Source organism: Bubalus kerabau, chromosome 11 (genome assembly GCF_029407905.1).
Source record: "Bubalus kerabau isolate K-KA32 ecotype Philippines breed swamp buffalo chromosome 11, PCC_UOA_SB_1v2, whole genome shotgun sequence".
Classification (NCBI taxonomy): Eukaryota; Metazoa; Chordata; class Mammalia; order Artiodactyla; family Bovidae; genus Bubalus; species Bubalus kerabau.
Window position 1 is genome coordinate 24323350 of NC_073634.1, and position 23547 is coordinate 24346896.

General features: G+C 34.4%; 1 protein-coding gene across 3 annotated transcripts in view; it reads right to left on the reverse strand.

Annotated features, from left to right (window-relative positions):
* The window catches only part of SOS1 (SOS Ras/Rac guanine nucleotide exchange factor 1), a 134815-nt gene that overhangs the window by 53847 nt on the left and 57421 nt on the right, over positions 1-23547 (reverse strand). For 2 of the 3 annotated variants that reach the window (XM_055539865.1, XM_055539864.1), the window contains exons 3-8: positions 19522-19653; positions 17295-17459; positions 15535-15744; positions 12478-12621; positions 8227-8337; positions 8054-8152 (exon numbers count right to left, since the gene is read on the reverse strand). In XM_055539865.1, coding sequence (XP_055395840.1) covers positions 8054-8152; positions 8227-8337; positions 12478-12621; positions 15535-15744; positions 17295-17459; positions 19522-19653 — 861 coding nt within the window. The remainder of the gene's footprint in view (positions 1-8053; positions 8153-8226; positions 8338-12477; positions 12622-15534; positions 15745-17294; positions 17460-19521; positions 19654-23547) is intronic. The other variant, XM_055539866.1, reaches the window with a different exon arrangement.

Consider the following 23547-nt stretch of genomic DNA (forward strand, 5'->3'; position numbering starts at 1 on the left):
CACAGAAGAGACAAATTTGCAGTTGAGTTCTAGGTGGCACAGTGGTAAAGAACCCACCTATCAATGAAGGAGATGCGGGTTCAATCCCTGGGTCGGGAATATCCATGGAGTAGGAAATGGCAACCCATTCCAGTATTCTTGACAGGAAAATTCCATGGACAATGGAGTCTAGTGGGCTACCATCCATGGGGCTGTAAAGAGTCGGACACGACTGAGCACACACACACACAAATCAGAAAAGTTAACTGCCCACTAGAGTAAAAACCCAACAATCCAAAACAGAGCAAAAGACAAATCCACAAATGGAACCCTAACAGTCCTCAACACAACAGAATCCAGAGATGTTAGCCAGCAAAAATACTGGGAAAATGTGACCCATATTTGAGGGAAAAACCCAGTTAGTAGAAACTGGCTCCATGTGGCCCAGATGTCGGGTTTAGGAAAGACTTCAAAATAGTTTATGTGACCATATTCAAAGAATTAAAGGAAAACATGGTCTTCTTGAGTGCTCAGATAGGGAGTCTCTGGAAACTATAAAACAAAATCCAAACGGAAATTCTAGAGTAAGTATAATAACTAATAATTCTATTGACAGAGCAATAGAAATTACCACTTTGAAGAACAAAAAAAAAATGATTTAAGAAAAATGAATAGTCTCAGAGATGTATGGGACAACATAAAGTAGTTCTACACACATTGTAACTGGCATTCCAGAAAGAAGAGAAATGAGAAAAATGGCAGAAAAAGGAATACTGTAAAAAAGCAAGTTCAAAATCTTAAACATGAAAGGATTTTGAAACTTTAAACAGGAAATTAACCCTAAAAAATGTTAGGATAATCTCATTTATGAAATAAAATACCTTTCAAAACCATCGCTCTGTTCTTATCAAAGAGAAAATCACCAAAACTATAAATGTTCCTCATAGCAGTTTAGTTGATTTAAAATTTTAAAACTAGAGTAAAACATTAATCAGCTGTTTGTTTATAATGGTTCCTGAATTATACTATTTTATGTTTAACTTTAGTCATCAACATCTGTGGTCAGATATACCATTTAGCTCAATGCTTTGAGTCCATGGTTTCTGGAAAAGAATTTCTAAATTTAGAAAGCTAGTTCAAAGGAATGGAAGCTAGACAGACCTCTTCTGGGCTTATTTTTGTGATACTCAGAGAGAAGCCATGTTTTCTAAATCTCCTCTTATTGCTGGTATTAAACATTGGCTTATGGGCAGTATAAAAAAACTGGTCTGAAGCATACAGCAACCAGATGGAGAATATTGAAAAAAACTACGTAAGAAATCACCTAGAGTAGAAGATGTTTGATACTTTCCCACTCCCCAAATGAAAAAGCCACAAACCAAAGCCATTAACAAATGCATACACGCTGTCTGTAGCAGGGGGTCTGCAGAGTATATTTTTTTACAAAAGAGTTTCTGGAGCACTATGTGAAGGTCACTAAGGGGTGTTTAAAGTGAATGATGTAGCACAATTTATATTTGCCTTTTCCATTTATTTTATATTATCCTGAAAAAGAAAAAGAAAAAAAAAAAACAAAAACAAACTACTCTGGGAGGAAAAGTATCTCCTAACACCATTCAGATCTAAGTTCTTACCTGTAATCCTTTCCCACAATTCTGTACTTAAGCATTTGGGACTATAATTTTGGTACTATTTATGATGTTAAAGGGAAAAGTTAAGAACTATTCAAGTCAGTACACAAAAATCCAGGAATATTAGGAAATTAAATGTTACTATGTAACACAGGAAGCATCTAACCATGTGAGCATTCAGATTACAATCTTTAGCATCTCTTATTTTCTAAAGTAAAGCTTGTGACCAAGACAAGCAATGCACTGTTATTAACAAATTAACATCCATGGCAATATTTACTATTCTATTAGTTCTTAATCTTATCTAAAAGCAGAGGGTTGTTATGACATGTTAAAATTAAACCTGGAAATGTTTTCTCTCAATTATTTTGATCATCTTGCACTTTTTATTATCAGTGAAACCTAAGAAAAGAATGGAGGTTTTAAGTGTTAAATTTTATATTATTTTTTTATTTAAGGGAAACCATACATGATAACCCCAACCTCAGTTATGTACATTAGTCTTACTCAGGTGATTGTCAGTAATTCTGTATCCCTGTGAATTTTTACTATTTGAAAAATACTGCAATTGTTGGCTTTTCACTAAATTGCTGTCGGACTGAAATTAAATTTTAAAGTCTAAGGAAGCAATGATTAACTGGCCTATGCGAAAGATATATTTTTATGGGTTTAAGCAAGTCAGTATATACTAGAGAATCAGAAAAACAAAAATGGATGTAATTTTTTTTATAGTATACCAAAAACTAAATGTAATGGGTTGAACTGTGTTCCCTCCAAAGTCCTAACCCCTGGTACCTGTGAACATGATGTTATTTGAAAACTGGGTGTTTGCAGATATAATCAAGCTGAGATGAGGTCACACCGGATTACGGTTGGCCCTATATCCACTAACTTGGTATTGTATGAGAAAGGAAGGAGAGATTTGAATGCAGAGGAAACAGACAAGAATGTAAAGATGTGAAAAAGAAGACCGAGGCAAAGATTGAAGTGAGGGCATCTGTAAGCCAAAGCATGCCAACGGTTACTGGGATACACCAGAAGCTAAAGAAAAGGCAGGAAGGATTCTTCCCTAGAGCCTTTAGAAAGGGTATGGCCCTGCCGACACCCAGAACTGTGAAAGAATAAATTTCTGTTGTTTTTAAGCCACTCAGTCTGTGGTGTTTTGCTCTAGCAGCCCTAGGAAACTAATACACTAATGCACAAGTTGCAATATAGATTTGAACCTGCTTTTGAAATTAAGGGAGATAATTTATATCTCCCAGGTTATATGTATCCAGTGCACTGGAAAAAGAATAGGTAATTCTCTAGGGAACTGATTTGCTCAAAATCATCCTGGATAATTTTTTCTAACATTTGTCTGAGTTTACCTTTAGAGGATAAAATAATATATTTAAAGAACAAAGAAAAGGTTACTATTTTTGCTGAACTGAACAATGTGCTGATTTGGTAACCTTCAAAATACTTAGCCCCAAGAAACAACTCTAAATTTGTTTAATAAAGCAAATTAATCTTCACATAGAAAAATCACATTACTGGAGCAATAAGGTCTTCAAAAGGATACAAAGGAAGTTGTTGTTGTTGATTTTTAATGAACTTTAATGTGAAAAAGTTTATTAAAGGTTTCAAAGACTTGACTCCTAAATTGGGGGGGGGGGAATGGGTAAGGGAGTTACTTCTTTTTTCCAGTTTCAGTGGCATTAAAGTCATACTATCAATAACTAAACTTTTCTTTTCTGAATTTGTAAAGTTTAAGGCATTCTAAATTTCCAAAGTAAACGTAATTATATACAATTTACAGGTAAAGTATTCCTACAAACATAAATTCAAAGGAAAACTTACCTTATTTTTGCTATTCATCTTGTAACAAGCATTTATTAAATGTCTAAATGCCAAACACTACTAGGCAAGAGAATTCAAAAATACATAGGGTTTCGCTCCATTCTAATGACAAGGTACACAATAAAAATGAGACATGTTCTATAGAGACATAAAGAAAATTAAGCAGTTTAGTCAAAGGATCAGCCTAGGGAAAGGGAAACTTGACAGGGAATCAACATTTGAACAAACTCTTTGATAAGCAGGAATTTCTCAGATGAAAGGGGATGGTAGAGGTAGAAGAGAAATTCCAGGGAAATAGAAAAAAAAGATAAGGAATTCTGAATAGATTTGACATTTCCAGGGCTGCTTGGAAATTTTTTATGGCTAAAGCATAAGGTAAGTAACACCAAGTATTGAGAGATGAGGCTGAAGAAAAGCTAAAGAATTTAGACTTTGTGTCCCAGTTCACAAGGACACTAAATGCACTTTTCAAACCAAGAGTTCCATAAGATACAAGACCTTATAGGAAACTGCTACAGTAACCCAGGAAAGACATGCTGAGGGTCTGGACTAAGGCCATGCCAGTGCAACAGGGGAACAGACTGGATTTCAGACTCATTTCTGGAATCAAACCATGATGCTCTACAAATAAGGGAGAGAGAAGAATCAAAGATGGCACTGAAGCTTCTGGTGAAGGGGTCTGAACTATCAACAAAGAAATGGAATACAAATTGCCTGAAAGGGAGGTAAGTGGTGAAAGACAAAGGGAGTAAAATGTTAGTTTAAGTTGAAGATAACCTACAAGACAAGAAGAAAGTCTCCAGTAATGACAATACTCGGTATTTATATTTTTACTGTATGTTAAGTACTTTGACATATACCCAACTCAGTGAGATAAGCATTTCACAGATAAGAAAACCAAGACTCAAAAGGTGAGGTGACTTGTTGCAGGCTACTCAGCTAATTGGCTACCCGTCTAGAATCAGAAAAGAAACATCAGACTCCTATCTAGTCCAATGAGCCTTCAAAGGTCACTCCATGCCATAGATAAATTATTCCAATTGTCACTGATGTCTTAAAGATTTTGCTGTTCTGTACTGATTTTATTTAATCATTGTTGAGTCCAAAATCACCAAGTCCATGTTGGAACTTGGAGTTATGGCAATACCCAGATTAAAAAAATTTAGAGTTAGTGAGAATCATATTGTTGGAAAAAAAAATCTTAAGACCATTAAGTGTTAGAAGGTCTTTCAGTTATTCTGATGGAAGAATTCTATGATAGTTTTCCAAAGTAACCACCAAAAATACATTACATTTTTTAAGGGTTTCATGGCCTATTTGAGTTTCCCTGGTGGCTCAGCAGTAAAGAATCTGACTGCCAATGCAGGAGATGCAGGTTCAACTGCTGGGTCAGGAAAATCCCCCAGAGAAGGAAATGGCAATTCACTCCAGTATTCTTGCCTGGGAAATCCCATGGAGGGAGGAGTCCATGGAGTCACAAAGAGCTGGACACGTCTTAGTGACTAAACAACAACAAATGGCCTAATTAATTTGGGAATTAACTGCTTTAGATTGTTTTATATGGATTGCTTTATTGCACAATTTGACAAAGGCTTTAATATTCTAATATATACTGAACATTTCTAGGAATGTAATTAAGGATACAGTTTTTCCCAAATATACTTGACCATTGAACACGTGGAATCTTACTTCACTGACCAGGGACTGAACCCAGGCCCTCAGCAGTGAGAGCACAAAGTCCTAACCATTGGACCACCAAGGCATTCCCTCCCCCAGACTTTTAGAGTATCTTATGGGACTAGCAGTCCATAGAATACACTTTGAAAATACTGCTCAATAAAATAATTTAAGCAACATACCAACAAATAGAAATGAAAGACAGTAAACACAAATAGTACATCAGTGCTGAGAAGGCAGAACAAAAAGGAATGATGACAATTTGTGGAATTAATTGGGCAAAATTTCCTGCCCAATATACTGTTAATTTTGCAATGAAATTTAGGCAGTAATATGAACAAGGAATACAGGTGTTTACCAGTAGAAACCTTTAAATTGCTGATAGATTCAATTATAAAAATTTCAATACGATAACTTAAAAATTTTTTTAATTTAATTGCCTATATTTGTAGGAGTAAATAATTTCTCTTATACTATTAAGATAGGTTTTAATAGCCTTCTGAAACTTCATCAAAGCTTCTTGTTCTTAGTTATTAATTAATGACTGCTTCAAGGTTCAGATATGCAGATGACACCACCCTTATGGCAGAAAGTGAAGAGGAACTAAAAAGCCTCTTGATGAAGGTGAAAGTCGAGAGTGAAAAAGTTGGCTTAAAACAACATTCGGAAAATGAAGATCATGGCATCCGGTCCCATCACTTCATGGGAAATAGATGGGGAAACAGTGGAAACAGTGTCAGACTTTATTTTTGTGGGCTCCAAAATCACTGCAGATGGTGATTGCAGCCATGAAATTAAAAGACACTTACTCCTTGGAAGGAAAGTTATGACCAACCTAGATAGCCTGTTCAAAAGCAGAGACATTACTTTGCCAACAAAGGTTCGTCTAGTCAAGGCTATGGTTTTTCCTGTGGTCATGTATGGATGTGAGAGTTGGACTGTGAAGAAGGCTGAGCACCGAAGAATTGATGCTTTTGAACTGTGGTGTTGGAGAAGACTCTTGAGAGTCCCTTGGACTGCAAGGAGATCCAACCAGTCCATTCTGAAGGAGATCAGCCCTGGGATTTCTTTGGAAGCAATGATGCTAAAGCTGAAACTCCAGTACTTTGGCCACCTCATGCGAAGAGTTGACTCATTGGAAAAGACTCTGATGCTGGGAGGGATTGGGGGCAAGAGGAGAAGGGGACGACAGAGGATGAGATGGCTGGATGCCATCACTGACTCGATGGACATGAGTCTGAGTGAACTCCGAGAGTTGGTGATGGACAGGGAGGCCTGGCGTGCTGTGGTTCATGGGGTCGCAAAGAGTCCGACACGACTGAGCGACTGATCTGATCTGATCAAGGTTCATACGGTCTTTAATCCTTCAGAACTTCATTACAGTCTCAGGTAAAAAAATCCCATTATTAGAGGTGCCATTATGAAGAAAAGGTCTATATAATAAACTTGTGTGCAAATGACCCATTCTGAGACTATGGTTTGTCATTCTTTACAAAGAAATGATTTTATATACCAAATGCTTCTTCTTGATTATCCTCTTAAAATAATCATCCTGTACTACTGGGCTTCCCTGGTGGCTCAGAGGGTAAAGCGTCTGCCTACAATGCGGGAGACCCAGGTTCAATCACTGGGTTGGGAAGATCCTCTGGAGAAGGAAATGGCAACACACTGCAGTACTCTTGCTGGAAAATCCCATGGGCAGAGGAGCCTGGTAGGCTACAGGCTATGGGTCGCAAAGAGTCAGACACGACTGATCAATTTTACTCTACTTTATACTACTGAAGACCATAAATTGTATTCTGTTTGCAGCCTAGAACAGAGAGCTAAGAGCTCCATAACTCTGCCTGGTGATTAAGTTCTTCAACTTCTTCAGTCCTTTCCTGATTCAAACAGTCCTGCTTAAGAAATCTAACTGAACTCCAAGTTCCTAGAATGTAGAAAGACCTGGGAAGGATGAGAGCTCCTTCAGTTTACTACCTTTAGAGGCTTTCTATTCCATTGATTCATTATAGAGAGCCCATTTCTTCATGTACTCCTGCAAACTATACATCTGATTTCTAATAATACATGCTCCATAACAACATGATATTAAATACAATTTTTCTTTAATGAAACATTTTTTTAAGCTAAAGAAATAATAATAGTATTAATGCATATCATATTTTGTCTTTATGGGGCTAATTCATTATAGATAAATAAAATATCTTTATTATCTCATTTGTTATTTAAAATTTTTGAGAAAACTTGTTTTTTAGGATATATTATACATAATCCAAAGCAGACATCATTAGTTACATAAGATATTTAAAAGTAAATCACTAAGTTACACTATTGAATTATAACTTCTACAGACTAACGTTCCCCTTTTCCCTAGTTAATTTCAGTGCATAATAGGAAAAGAGGGGAAAAAAGCAAAATCCTTTCTTTTCTGTCAGTACTTTTAAAATTGAGTATTTTGAACTATAAGCAAATGGGAAATTTTTTTACTAGGATTACTATAGTTTACTGTATCTAAACTAATAATAAGTAGTTTTTATAGACATAGTTGCAACTTAAGCTACAAAAATTTGGTGATTAATCTTCTCCATTACTTGGGCATTATCCAACATGTGGTCCCTTATTAAGTCCCTGAATCTGCTGAGGTCCCAAGATGGAGACTAGGATGCACAAATCCAAGATTGTTTCCAAACAACTGGCCATGAAAGCAAGAAGTGCACAAGATAAAAATATCTGATGACTGCTTTAAAATTCACAATTAAAACTGGAGAAAATATGCTTTGTAGATTCATATATATTTGCTTCTTAACTAGAAAAAGAAAACAGATATAGACATACTCATGAGCACTCACATAATGATTCACAAATAAATTGGTAAAAAACTGTATCACACTTGAGTATTTTATACGTAGAAGAAAGAGTCTTCTTACCTTCAGAAGTTCGAAGTAATGCAGACAGTGGTAAACAGGGGCTAGAAGTAGCCTGGGTAAAACATATTGAACAGCTTCTTTGAAACCTTCGCCTATTGACTAGAAAACAAAGTGATTTAATTTTTAAGTTTACTTTCCAGGCATCTTATATCTTGATCTAAAAATTACTATACCTGCAAATAGAGCGCTGCTCCAGGCTTTGATAACTGACTAAGGAAACGATCGTGAAAACCAGGTCGTAGAATATCTCGAGCATATGATTCATATGGATCAAATGCCAGTTCCTTAGAAAATAAAAAAGGTAAAACATAAATAATCTTTCTCTATGTCAAAGAATAAATAACCTACCTCCATAAACACATAAAGATTAAATTATGAGCACTTCTATCACTGCACAATTCAATATTTTTTTAAAGCCTCAAAGCAAAATTACATAGCTATTAATTTTACTAGAGTAAACCTAATATTCTCAAGTAAGAAAGAAAATGAATTTTTTTCTGATGAGTAATGGGATTTTAGCATGTTATGACACCTCTCACGAAAGGATTCTAGTAGAGTATTATGAACAAACATATGGGGGGATTTGGTATCTGGAAAATGAAATTTAGCTTGAATAATAAAGAGCATAGATAGCTATAACCAGATAAAGTATAAACATTTAGAATACTGGTGCCAAGCATTTACTTTCTCATGATTACTCTTAGTGGTAGACTTACTTTCACATCCTGCAAGCTGAAAGTAAATTGTTTATATCACCTAAAATCCACTGTTACAGTTTTCACAAAACAATTAAATAATTTAATTCAAATTGCCAAAAAGTTTTACCATCATCAATCATTAATAAACCAAACAATTCTAAAGGTTATAATCTACTAGTTCTGGTGATTTCTGAAGAAAAAAAGTGAGCAGGTATTGTGATTTTTCTCAAGAGGTAGGATCTCCACTCTCCTCCATCCTGTGCCCTATTCCAGGTAAAAATATAAACACAAAACCTCCAAACTATTATGAAAATAGTGTTGTAGATTCTAGCAAGAGCTCAATTTTATGAAGGGTAATTCTAGAATGAGGAGGAAGAGGACACCTAGTGGAGGAATGAAAAAGAAGTTAGGAGTGAATGACAGAAAATATGATGTTTAACTTACCATGCTATTTCTCAGACTTATTTTTTTAAGGAAATATATATATATATATATATATATGTTTTTTATCTAGCAACTATAATGAACCTACCTAATAGTTATGAGTATACATTTTCCTGGATTTCCAATGTAGACAATTATGCTGATTACAAATAGAACAATTTTATTTATTCTCTTCCTGTCTTTTGGCTAGTATCTCTATTAGAGTGCTCAATATAAGTAGTGAGTGGCATTCTCCTATAGCTTAGTCATTAAATGTATCTTTTATAGGTTTCTGATAGATATCCTTTACTAGATTAAGAAAGGTCCCTTCTATTCCTACTTTGGCCAACATTTTAAAGAAATTTCTGAATGACTTTAATTTTCTATGCTTTTTCTTATTTGTTGAGATTTTAATGTTAATGTGAAATATTAATTTTTTTAAAAACTTCAACCATTTAAGATATATCATAAAATATATCCTAAGATATATCATACTGGACACAGTGTTTTAGATTATAAAGAGGTTCATATTTTTCTTATATTATTCTTTTCCAGTTTTAATAATATATGTATATAATCCTAAAACTGAGTTGCCTTTTGTGTCTCTATTTTTGATCTTCCTTAAGAATCTATTTTAATATTTTCTTAACAAAAATCTTGCACATGTTTATTGGGCTTACTTCTGAATACCTTGTGGTTTTAAGACCTGGGTTTGATCTCTAGGGGGCTACCCACTCCAGTGTTCTGGCCTGGAGAATTCCATGGACTATATAGTCCATAGGGTCGCACAGAGTCGGATACGACTTGAGCGACTTTCACTTTCACTTATAAGCTGTATAAAACAGACCTTAAAACAATTAAATACTTTCTTTAAATAGGCAAGTTTCAGCAGTTTGCGCATACTGAGTTACTAATGTAGTAGCGTGACGTAGTTGGATTAATTTGTATCATACTATACAGTCGGCCCTCTGTATCTGTCTTCCACATCTGCTGATACAGAAGACTAACTGTCCTATACCATTTTATATGAAGTTACTTGAGCATCCACAGATTTTGATATTGGAAAGGGGATTCCTGAAACCAATCCCCCAAGAATACTGAAAGATGACTGTATTTTGTTTTCATTATCACTGCTTTATTTGCTTCATTATTTTTTCCTATTATCGTAGAAATGATTAAAAATTGTTTCTATAGTTTTTGTGCACTGTTATAAGTAGTACTTCTATTATTTGGTGATTTTCTTAAATGTTTCAAAAATCAAATACAGCTTGCTATTACTTATAAATTTTTTCTAAATTTTAAAGAGAGTTTAAAGTTTTTTAAACTTTATAGTCTCTTTCCCTGGTACCAGGTTTTCCCTGATAGCTCAGCTGGTAAAGAATCCACCTGCAATGCCAGAGACTCCGGTTTGATTCCTGAGTCTGGAAGATCCCCTGAAGGGATAGACCACCCACTCCAGTATTCTTGAGCTTCCCTGGCGGCTCAGATGGTAAAGAATACACCTGCAATGCAGGAGACCTCGGTTCAACCCCTAGGCTGGGAAGATCCCATGCAGAAGGGAACAGCTACCTACTCCAGTATTCTTGCCTGGAGAATTCCATGGACAGAGGAGCCTGGCAGTCTACAGTCCATGGGGTCGCAAAGAGTTGGACATGACTAAGCGACTTTCACTTCCATGGGTTTTCACTTTCAAAGTTGTTTAGTTTTTCTTATCTTCTGAAGATAAGCCCGTATTATGCACTGAGAAGTTTAGTTCACTCTTCAAGTTAAAAAAAAAAAAAGCAGTTTGATTTTAAGATTATGCAATAGCTTATAAAATTTACTACTATGTTTCCCACCATTAGTTCTTGTATTCCTTGACTTTCCTCTGAGTACAACGTTCCCTCTGGCTGAAGAACATCCTTGCTTTTGAGTCTGCTGCTGCTGCTGCTAAGTTGCTTAAGTCATGTCTGACTGTGCGACCTCATGGATGGCAGCCCGCCAGGCTCCCCCGTCCCTGGGATTCTCCAGGCAAGAACACTGGAGTGGGTTGCCATTTCCTTCTCCAATGCATGAAAGTAAAAAGTGAAAGTGAAGTCCCTCAGTCGTGTCCAACCCTCTGCGACCCCATGGACTGCAGCCTACCAGGCTCCTCCGTCCATGGGATTTTCCAGGCAAGAGTACTGGAGTGGGTTTTGAGTCTAGTTATGTACATTCCTTTTTTCTTTTTATACTTTATGACTTTTATGTGTTTAAAGCAACACTGAGGGGCTGTAGTGAAGCTTAAACTCAGCATATTATTTTGTCTGAAAGTCTTTAATTTGTTTTGTAAAACTCAACCCTGAGTTATAATAAAAGATATAGTTGATTTTAGAATGAGAACAAAGCAAGAGCAAGAAGTTTCAGAATGACAATCAATGCTAACTTATTAGGGCTAACTTGTATATTTTAGCAGCTGAAGTATCAAGAAGGTTACCATTTTTCTACCCCTATGATCATCATCTAAGCCTTAGACTTGATTTTCCTATTCTAAATAATAATGACCTTGTTTAGTTGCTAAGTCATGTCTGACTCTTTTGCAACCACAAACACTGTAGCCCAACAGGTTCCTCTGTCCATGGGAGTTCCCAGGCAGGAATACTGGAGTGGATTGCCATTCCCTTCTCCAGAGTATCTTCCCTACCCAGGGATTGAACCCGTGTCTCTTGCAGTGGCAGGCAGATTCTTTATCACCATGCCACTAGGTCCTGGACTTCATTTTCTTTTTCTAAATAATAATGCACAGTTATCATATATTAAGTAGCTGTATGAAGGTGGCTAGCTAAATATTCCAGGTAGGTTATTTAACTTTCACAAAATCCTGAGTCCTATTATTATCCTTATTTTACAAATACAGATAGGGAGGTTTAGAGATGTGAAGTAAATTGCCTATGGTTACATACAACTAATAAGTAGAAGAGTTTAGACGGAAACATAAGTAGCCTGACCTCAGGTCCAAGTTCTGTGGCCTCTTCATTGATAAGATAGCCAATTAAGTGTGAGCTGTGGGATCTGAAGACAGCTTTGGGATCTGCTTGTTTTTATAATGGATGAAAGACTCCTTTTTTTCTAAGTTTTATGAAATAAGAGAAACAAATGCTGACAGTGACCCTTTGAGGAAGGGGCAATACAGTTGAGCAGCCAGCAGTTAATGTCTATATTAGCTGGAAATAAGAATTCATATTCCAATTTTTATTCAAATGTATTTGAATTAAATCTAGGCCTTTGAACTGCATTTAGGCCTTCTAGATGCACAATTTTTCGGTGTATAATTAAAGTACTTACCTCTGCTAAGTCTTCAAAGCAGCTTCCTACTAATGGATGGGGACTGCCTTCATCTGTCATTTCCACAGTATCTTCTATATGGCCCAGTAATTTTACACTAAGTTCATGTATATCCACTATACGACTAAATATATTTTCTACATCCTGTTGGAAAGAAAAACATATTAATTCAGTTAGGTTGTATAATAAAAAACTTATTTTGAGCCAATAAGTCATTTTATAATCATGAAATTTAAAATGGCAGATATAGTGAAAAATTTTAACAACTTTACAAATACAAGTAAAAGACAAAGAATTCCTTTTGCAATGAAGTACAATTTGTAGGTACATTGCTCTAGGTCACTGGTTCTCAAACCTTCTGGTCTCAAGATTCTGTCATACTCTTAAAAATTACTGAAAACTCTATTTGCTTACTATATTAGAAATTATTTACTATTGCCATTTACTATACTTACCATATTAGACATTAAAACCAAGAAAATTATAAAAAATTTAATTCATTTAAAAATAACAATAAATAGCACTTTTATGAAAAGTAGCTAGTTTCTCTTAAACAATCAAAAATCTTAGTGAGGAGAATGGTACTGCTTTACATTTTCTAACACAATCTCTAATACCTAGCTTAATTGAAGATAGCTGGCTTTTCATGTGTATTTCTGCATTCTATCTGTTGTGATACATTGCTTTGGTTAAAGCATATGAGGAAAATCTAGCTTTAAAAGACATGTAGTTGGAAAAGAGAGGACTATTTTAATGTCTATTCAAATAATTGTGGATACTCTTTCCTTTTCCTGCATAGTTATTTTTATGGAGATACAAGTTATATATCATAAAATTCAGTCTTAAAATATACTATTCAACGATTTTCACATATTCACAAACTATTTAATCATTACTACCATCAAATTCTAGAAAATCATCCCCCCTAACACAACTGTATCCATTCTTCCCCTGCACACCCACTCCCAGTCTCTGGCAACTACTGATCCACTTTCTTTCTCTATGGATTTGCCTATTCTGGACATTGCATATATATGGAGTGATTATCTTTTTACAGTATTACACAAGTCAATATGTAGCTTCTTAAAGGTTAGTTGCAAGGTAGAATCTGAAACTATATAAACTTTGTATTGTTAAATTAAAATCCACTGGTCTATTCTGAACTTTGAACGGATGTTTTGCCCAAGTGTGATTTTGTAGTGGAATTGCTAGGTAGTATGACTAATTTATGGTTAACGTTATATGAAATTACCAAATTATTTTCCTAAGTATTTATACCAGATTATATTCTCATAGGTAATGTGGGAATTTTATATTCCCAAAAGCAGTTGCTCCACATTCTTTTCAACATCCAGTATTGTCAGTCTTTTTAATTCTAGCTTTTCTAATGAGTATCCAGTAGTGTCTCATAATGCTCTTAATCTGCATTTTCCTTATGACTATTAAGATGTGTGGGGGTTTGGCTCAGATGGTAAAGAATCACCTGCAATGCAAGAGACCCGGGATCCCTGGGTCAGGAAGATCCCCTGGAGAAGGGAATTGCAAACCTTTCCAGTATTCGTGCTTGGGAAACCCCATGGACAGAAGAGCTTGGCAGGCTACCGTCCATGGGGTCACAAAGGGTCAGACATGACTAAATGATTTAACACCAGTGACTACTGATGTTGGTCATCCTTTGACATGCTTTCTGATCACTGTTGTATCTTCTTTTATAAAGTGTTCAATTTTTTGCCCATTTAAAAGTATCAAGCTGTTTTTCTTATTACTGAATTGCTGAATTTCTTTATATATTCTGAATACAATCCTTTGGTTAGATGTATGTATTTGAAGTAGCTTCCACCAATATGTGGCTTATGTTCCTATTTTTCTGATAATGCTTTTTGAAGAGCAAAAGTTTTTTTTTGTCTTAATGCAGTCTAGGTTATTAATTTTTAATTTTATGGTTCTTGATTTTTTGTGTCCTAAGAATATCTTTGCCTACTCTTTATCTCTTTCTCTTTTTAAACAACTTCATTAAAATATGATTTATAGGCAATGCAATTCATCCATTGAAAGTAAACAATTCAATGGTTTTTACTATATTTACAGATTTGTACAACTCATCATTTACTCCTTTATTTTTTAATGTTCACTCATTGTCATAACAATGACAACATTCCGTCTCAGCCTCTGTTGTGAGTACCACTTCTCCATCAGTCATCCATGATTATGTAGGTACAGTTTTAGAAATTACTAGAATGCAACTTCCTTAGACAATCTCAGCTATTCTTCCTTAGTACTTTTCCGGGACCCAATCAGGTTGGTTTGATTACTACTGTAAGATCAGTAATCCCTTCTCTAATTTTCAGTTATTGGCTCCTTCCTTTGTGCTTCCCAAAATACTGTTGTCATACTTCTGTTATGGTAATCAGCACATAGCACATTAGCACATACTTCTGTTATGGTAATTAGTACTGTATTGCAATTTAGAATTGACATCACTGTCTTGACTAGGTTGTACTTGAGAAAAGTAAATAGTTTTTGATTTATCTTTGAATCTCCATTGCCAAGTATGGCATCTAACAATATAGACAGCACTGATGCAGTGTTGGTTCAATGATGCAAATGAGTCAAATTAAACACAGAAATCTTCCACCTAAACAAGATGCTTTATTCTCTGGAATTCGTGGAAGATTCTGTGAATTCATTTATACTTACATAATCAGTCTAGCTTAGATTTTGTCTTTTAATTTCTGGTGGTTAATTTATCAAAACTGCTGTGGCTGGGGGAGGGGAGAGAGGCTCAACAGGGAGCAGATATATGTACAACTATGGCTGATTTGTATTGTTGTGTGGCAAAAACCAAAATAACATTGTAAAGCAATTTTCCTCAAAATTAAAAAATAAATTAAAACTGTTGTAGCAACTTCATTTGTGATCATAGTCATGATAAATTAAACCCTACAACTTTAAAAAAATGGACAAATTAGCAGTCATGAAGTATATAAATTCAAATTTGAGTGGTCATGTAAAATTAACAACACATGTAATGATATACATTCACACAATGATACTTACATTAGCTGAAAACAATTTTGAATTGGAGACAAAGGGCTCTCTAAAAACTTTTATAATTAAATTAAGTTCCCTTATGTATTGTCGAATTTCTGCCATAAATGCTTTTACCAAATCATAGTAAGTCTGCTCTCCTGAGGTGGAAGGTTCTTCATCAGTTAAAGATAATATATTTATATCTTCCACATCTTGATGAAACATATCCATCAATACCTACATAATCAGAGATATAAAAAACTATAATAAAATATGAATCTATAGTCAAATTTGAAGTTAAACAAAATCTGTTATTTGAATATAGTTCTTAAATGACAATAAACAGACACACAATAACCTCTTCTTGGATATAATGCTACTGCTCCCTCTACAGCTTCTCTAAGACAAAATTTTACATCCGGTATCACAAACTGCCTCTTCTAAGTTCTCTGTCAATACTAGTATCTATCTGTCTGTCTGTCTCTCTTGTTAATCTAGTACTTCTATTTTGTTTCCAAATCTTGTCTTGGATTTCTCTCTTAGTTTCCTCTGTTCCATACCTTTGGCATCACCATTTTATTCCAGGGCCTCACATAACTCATATTTGAATAACTCCCAGGTTTCTGGTGATTGATCAAAATAAGTCCCCTTTTTTTCCCCAAGAACTCTTCTACTCCTCCTCCTCCTCTTGCTAAACCTCATCTTTTCCCTCCTGTGAACTTCTACATCATTATCCCTATAACAATAAAATAAGATTTTACCTTGTATCACTTTCTGCTTGTTTCACAAATGTAAGTACCCTTTCATCAAATCTACAGCCTTATTTTATACTTCTCTTGCATCTCTTCTCTGTGAGCTACATACATACTCAGAAATATTTTATTTATCAATTCATTTAAAAGCATCAAATATTTTATATTCATTTACTCTTTTAAAATAAAATACTTATTCATTAAAAAATAAAAAATTTGAAATCCTTCAGGTCAGATGATTTTCACATTGTGAAAGAACAATAAATACTAAAATATATTTAACTGGATTAGGTAATCAGAAAGAATATTTCAAATCAATAACAGTTAGAAAAAAGGGGATGAAATACTTCATTAGAAAATATTTTCTTTTTTGAAAGATCATTTTTATTAAATAAAAATACTGAGGTAGTATATAGTCTAATGCTTTAGACTTAGATCTGGGGTTCAAGTCTAAGCTTTGAAACATCTCAGAAAATTCTGAACCAATTTCTTTATCTCTGTGAACTTCAGTTTCCCTTTTATAAAATGTAGATAAGAGTATCTACTGTAGAGGGATATCTTAGGGACCAAATGAGATAAGTCACATACGTGCTCAACTTTCAATAAATGTTTGCTCTTAATGTTATCATAGTAAAACCATACTAGCAGTATCTAAAGAAAGTTAGGCACTGAAATAAAACTACCAAGAGTTTACTATTTGTACATTTTCAAAAATTGTTTTCAAATAAATCCATAATCTTCTAGTTCTTCCAATCCAAATAAAAACTTAAGAAGTTCACTAATAAGAGATGAATTACTGTTATTAACCCTACATGCAGCAATACAGAAAAGCTACATGACATATTTAAACACATTTTAGGACTCAATATATAAATTTCATTTAGATAAAGTGATATCTGGAGTTTTTGCTATTAGATTACTAAAAGTATAACCTAACAGACAATATACAATTTTATTCTGTCTGAGTAGTATGTTAGCACCCATTTAAGTCACAAATAAAAATATAAGAATAGAACACATAGATCAGTATCTTACCTTATCAGCACACATTGCCACTTTAATATCTTGTTTTGTAATTTCATAATGCCGTATATTTCGCACATAATTCCCCACCAGCTTTAAAATGTCTGCAGAAATGTATTCTAATACTGCTACTATGTAAACAGAAACCTGGTGGTCAATTTTATAACCTAGGACCTCCTGAAAAATTAAAAGAAAAGCACGTTTAAAATTATTTACTATAGATTTGACAAACTGATTTTAAAAAAATGTATACAGTTTAGCGTAACATTTACCGAGGCCATTGTAAAGTGGTGCATCTATGAATAATACACATATTGCTATTTGAAAATGTAAGGTAAGAAAAGGTAAGCCAAAATTACCTATGATCATGTAAAATACTTAAGAAGTACAGATAACTATAGAGATAATCCCTCAACTAGGAAGAGAAGCCCAAGTCTGTGGGAGGGGAAAATGCTCATTGTTATCTAATTCAGAATACCTGGAATTAATAATGACAAACAAGTTTCTTTTCCTTTAATTGGTATCTGGGAATATCTACTATCCTTATACCTCTATCCTTCTATCCAAAGGAACCTGGACTTCCTAAAAACTTAGTGGTACATTCCTGGTATCTAAGTTGTTTCTATGGAAAAAAAATTCCTGTTGTGTCCTGCTGGACAACAGTGGTTATTAAGGGCACATTAAATAGTACCACTATCCAATTTCAAAGAGAGTATGGGCTTTTGTGGGCCTGATCAATTCACATAGGAAAACAGATTCTATTTTCTAAACAATCCAATTAAGGAAAAAACTTCAAAATAAGTTTATATATTTTATAGTAACCTTAAATGGAGTACAATCTACAAAACTTACTCACTACATTGTTCACCTGACACTAATATAACATTATAAATCAACTGTAAGAGAATCATAAAGAAGTGCAACAACTAATAGCTTAGTAATTTTCTGTAAGTTGCACTTAACATCCTTAGACCGGTTAGTAAGATACAGGCAGATATTTCTGTTCAAACAATAAAGGACAAAACATAACTTTTTGATAGTCTTAATCATACAAGTGTCCAGCCAGACTTGAATTTCCTAACACTATCACTTAGAGCCCTGTGAACTTGGACAGAAAGTTACTTAACCACTTTCTGCTCAGTTACCTCATCTACAAAGTGGGGATGATAATAATTAACTCTGTTGAATAATAAAACTTAGACATGATGTATAAAAGTATTAGCATTTTGCTTATATTATAGTAAAAAATTACTGATATCAGAAATATTATTAAGGTTTTAATTATTCTAATACCCATATTTTTAATGTGAGAGCTAATCAATGATGTCATTAAATAAAATACAAATAACATTATTAAAGTTTCCAGCAGTTATTTTTTCTATTAGTTCTGGAGAGATTCAACTGACTGACTAGACTAATAAAAATGACAAGTAAGACTAGAGAGTAGGGCTTCCCTGGTAGCTCAGCAGGTTAAAAATCCGCCTGTAATGCAGGAGACCCCAGTTTGATTCCTGGGTCAGGAAGATGCCCCGGAGAAGGGACTGGCTACCCACTCCAGTAGTTTTGGGCTTCCCTGGTGGCACAGACAGTAAAGAATCTGCCTGCAATGTGGGAGACCTGAGTTCAATCCCTGGGTTGGGAACATCCCCTGGAGGAGGGCATAGCGACCCACTCCAATATTCTTGCTGGGAGAATCCCTGTGGACAGAGAAGCCTGGCGGGCTACAGTACAGTCCATGGGGTTGCAAAGAGTTGGACATGACTGAGCGACTAAGCACAGCAAGACTAGATAGTATAGGTGATTTTTATGGAATTTTTGTTCAAAGATGACACATGGCCCTATGGCAATCTCACAGAGGTCCCTACACTTCTAATGATGTGAAGGACTAAAATCTGAAGGATTTATAGGGACAAGTATGTCTAGCCAATAGAAAAAGGAGTTTTGCAAACTCTTTGAGGTTCTGGTAACATCTGAGATTAGCAAAATTCACAATTATAACTTTCTTAGTCCTTTCAATTTGATGATTACTGTGAGTATGAAACTACTTTAAATCACGTTGCTGAACATATACTTTCCTATTATATCATCCCTCCCCATGACATAAACTCCTGGAAAAACTAAAAAGAGAGAATGTCACTCTTCAGTTGACTCTATTATCCATAAAATATATTTCTTGTGCTTGAAAATCATGGGTTTTATTTTGCTTTTAAGAGGCAAGAAGGTAGTATTTCAGCTTTACCTTTAACAAAGGATGGATTTTTTCTACTGGGAGAGATAAAGGGTTTCTTCGCTTCCTCTTTTCAATAGCCGATTGGGCATCAGCTATTGCCCACTTATCAATTGGATGAGGGAAACTTTTTTGAACACGTTCCTTGGAAAATAGGAAAATAAAAACTAAGCAACAAATATATTAAATAGTGTTCTTCACTTATAATTTACTTTTAAAAAGCAAAGAATACCAAAAGCAGGTGTTTCACATGTGGTATAATTTATACTACAAACATACCTAAACTAAGAGACAACTGCCAAAGTACTAGTTTCTTAATTAGGCAATTAAGAGTCTAAACGCTCCTTCTATTAACGGGGGGACATCATATTCTAAATTTCTACTTTACCATGATAAAGCTGATAGTAAGAATGAGCAGAAGCTATTTAAAACATTAGTACATAAAATTTCAAGGAACAAGATCTAAGTTCAAAAAGCAAATATCTAAATTCAACTTTCATTTGTCCTTTCTTTCAACATCAATTATAATCTAAAATACCATTTTGCACTTGAAACTTGTAAGAATTGTTTTTCTTTATCCGTCATGCAAAGAGGTACTTGATTTCAAAACTATTTGTAAAGCATGGAAATCAAGGTTTACACTAGTAACAGCCAACTTTAATACATTGTAGTTTTATCATTAGAGTCTGCATCTTCCACAGGTCATTAATTTTCATCACGATACTTCATTTTAATGTCTAGCACTCATTCGGTTAGAATTTCCATTCAAAGTTAAAGAACTCATGTTACTGTAAAAGCTGAATTTCCCGACTTTAATAAACTAATATAATTCATTTCAAACAAAAGGTACTTTCAACCGCTGAAGTTTCTAAAATCCACTTTCAGGATACCATAATTACAACCAGTAGAGGTCACTATTACATAATTTTAACACGTACTTTGAATTGTTCCATATTTAGCCAGTAATATGTAAAAATTATTAGGTAAAATTACAATAAATGTAAACTGAAAGTCCTAGCAATTGCTTTTGAACAGATCGCTATGTGATATTCTGTAGGAAAAAGGACACAGTAACTCCAGGACATGTTATGAACAAATTTATGAATTGAGAATAGTTTAACCTACTCAAGTTTAATAAATTTTCTCTTCATCTAAGGCAATGTCAGCTGTCAAATGTAAGAAGTGATCATTTTAATTCTAATAAAAGAAATTACTGTAGTTAAAAATGGAGTTAACAAACTTTTTCAAATGTCTAGCTGAAAAGCTATTTGCTAGGATACTATAACCTATATAATAAAGGCAATACAAAGGCCCAAAATACTGGGGGATTTTGGCAAGTGAAAAAGGAATAATAAAGGAATGGGGAAAAGGGTGGAAAGGAACGTTCAAAACAAGAATTCTTTTCCTTTTTTCCAAGTCACTACTATACACTTGCTAATCCAAAAATTACGATTAAGAGATTTTGGACTAACTTTACCATAATTCTCAATTAAAAATTTCATATTGATGGGTTAAACCCATGGTTAACTGAACAGGTATAGGTATAACCATGATTACAAACCTTATAATAGTATAACCCTATAGCTCACTGGCAGGCATGGGGGTGGGCAAACTTCAATGCATATTAAGAAATAATAAATTCTTAATACATTGGAAAAGGAAATGGCAACCCACTCCAGTACTCTTGCCTAGAAAATCCCATGGACGGAGGAGCCTGGTTCAAGCTACTGTCCATGGGGTCGCAAAGAGTCAAACACGACTGAGTGACTTCACTTTCTTTAATACATTTTACATCACACCCTTGTAATCACATACATGGTAAACTGAAACAAAGTTTCTTAAAATAAAATTTTCTTTTACTATAGGCAATGCACTTATTTTTCCTATTCATTTATAAAAATTTAGTTGGGCATTAGAGGTGATAACCGAGAGTAATACAGAAGCTGAACTCAACCTACCAATTCTAAATACACTTAACATACATCTTTGGAAAAAAAAAACAAACCACTGGTAGAATTACAGAGGCAAACAGCAGGCAGGGGTTGAGGTAGAAGAGAAAGAAAACACAACAGCAATCCCTTCTCATCTCAATTTTATCCACCTAGTTCCAAGTTTATCTACTGTTTTGAGAAAGAAGGGGAAGGAAAGTCAGGAACAATAAAAGAAAAGGCAAGAAAGGGAAAATAATAATGATGAGGAAAACCTTTTTAACTTATTTATTAGTATATTACTGGACTATTTATTTGAGAAGTACTACCAAAGGTCATGGGAAAGAATGATAGGGTTAAAAAGATGCCTTGATTGTGAAAAAGGCCAGAATGAAATAAATACTTTATCTCTTGTCGTGGAAAATTTAATTATAATTCTAGAGCAAAATAAAATTTCTTTTTACAATTATCATATATAATTTAAGGTAAAGAAGCCCAAGGAGAAATGGTCGATAAAAGATCCATGAATTAAAGTCTATTACTCTGCCACTTTCAAGATTAACAGTTTGCTTTAAATTGAGACTCTCCACTTTGACTGACATTTAGTGGCCTTGGGAAAAATAAAATATAAAGAGCTAGGTTCACAATTCAGCTCTGTCTCATTAGCAGAACCTGTCTTTTCCTTTACATAATAAAGGTGTCTAGATAGATAATCTTTAAGATTAATTCCAATACAAACATTCTAGGCTCTATGAAAATTCTTATGCATGTACTTGAGTGCAAATATTCAGACCCGGAGGCACTTTTAAAGTGCTATTAATAAAGGCTTAGAATGTGTAGGAGAATTTTTTTTTCTGCCTAGAAAGGTAGAAAATAATGAGAAATCACTTTGGAAATCTAAATGTGAGTGACAAACTTATTAGAAACTACAAAGATTCTTTGGGAATGAAGGAAAAGAAAAAAAGTTGAAGAAAAAAATGAAAGGAAAAGGAAAGCCAAAAAATAAAATAAAATTTAAGGATATAGTTCATAGGGTAAAAAGAAAATTCTAAGATGAAGGAAATAGAAATAAAAGGGATCCAAATTGGGAAAAAAGTATTGTCATTGTTTGGCAATGACATCATACTATACACAGAAAATCCTAAAGATGCTACCAGAAAACTACTAGAGTTCATCAATAAATTCGGTAAAGTTGCAGGGTACAAAATTAATACACCGAAAGCTGTTGCATTTCTATACACTAATGACAAAAGATCAGAAATAACAATAAGGAAACAATCCCATTTTTATCACTGCATCAGAAAGAATAAAATACCTAGGAATAACCTATCGAAGGAGGCAAAGGACCTGTATTTTGAAAACTTTAAGACGCTGATGAGAGAAATCAAAGAGGACACAAACAGATGGAAAGATATTCTGTGTTCTTGGATCGGAAGAATCAATACTGTCAAAAGATCATACAACCCAAGGCAATCTACAGGATTCAATGCAATCCCTATCAAATTACCAATGCAATTTTTCACAGAACTAGAACAAAAAAAAATTTTTTAATTTGTATGGAAATACAAAAGATCTCGAATAGTCAAAGCAATCTTGAGAAAGAAAAGCAAATCTGGAGGAATCAGTCTCCCTAACTTCAGACTATACTACATAGTTATAGTCATCCAAACAATAATGGTACTGCCACAAAAACAGAAATATAGATCACTGAATGAGGACAGAAAATCCAGAGAGAGACCCACTCACCTATGGTCAGTTAATCTATGACATCCTGCTTTTGGAAGTATGTTACCTTAAGAATCTTAAATGCTAACAACTTTGTCTCTGATCCCAATCTATTCTATTTCTATCAGGTATTCTAGTGTTATCAGCTCTCTGATCTTATTGGGAAATCCCTGTTCCCTCCATGTTTTTCCAACCTACCTGCCCCTCTCCTAACTGACAGAATAGTTTACTGGAATGTATGCCCTGAAGTTTAGACTTTCTGGATGAGAGTCTTGGCTTCACTGCTTACTAGCTATAACCATGGGCAACTTATTTAACCTCTCTATGCTTCAGTTTCCACATTAATTCATTCAAACTGTATTTCTTGAGTGCCTTCTCAGCGCCA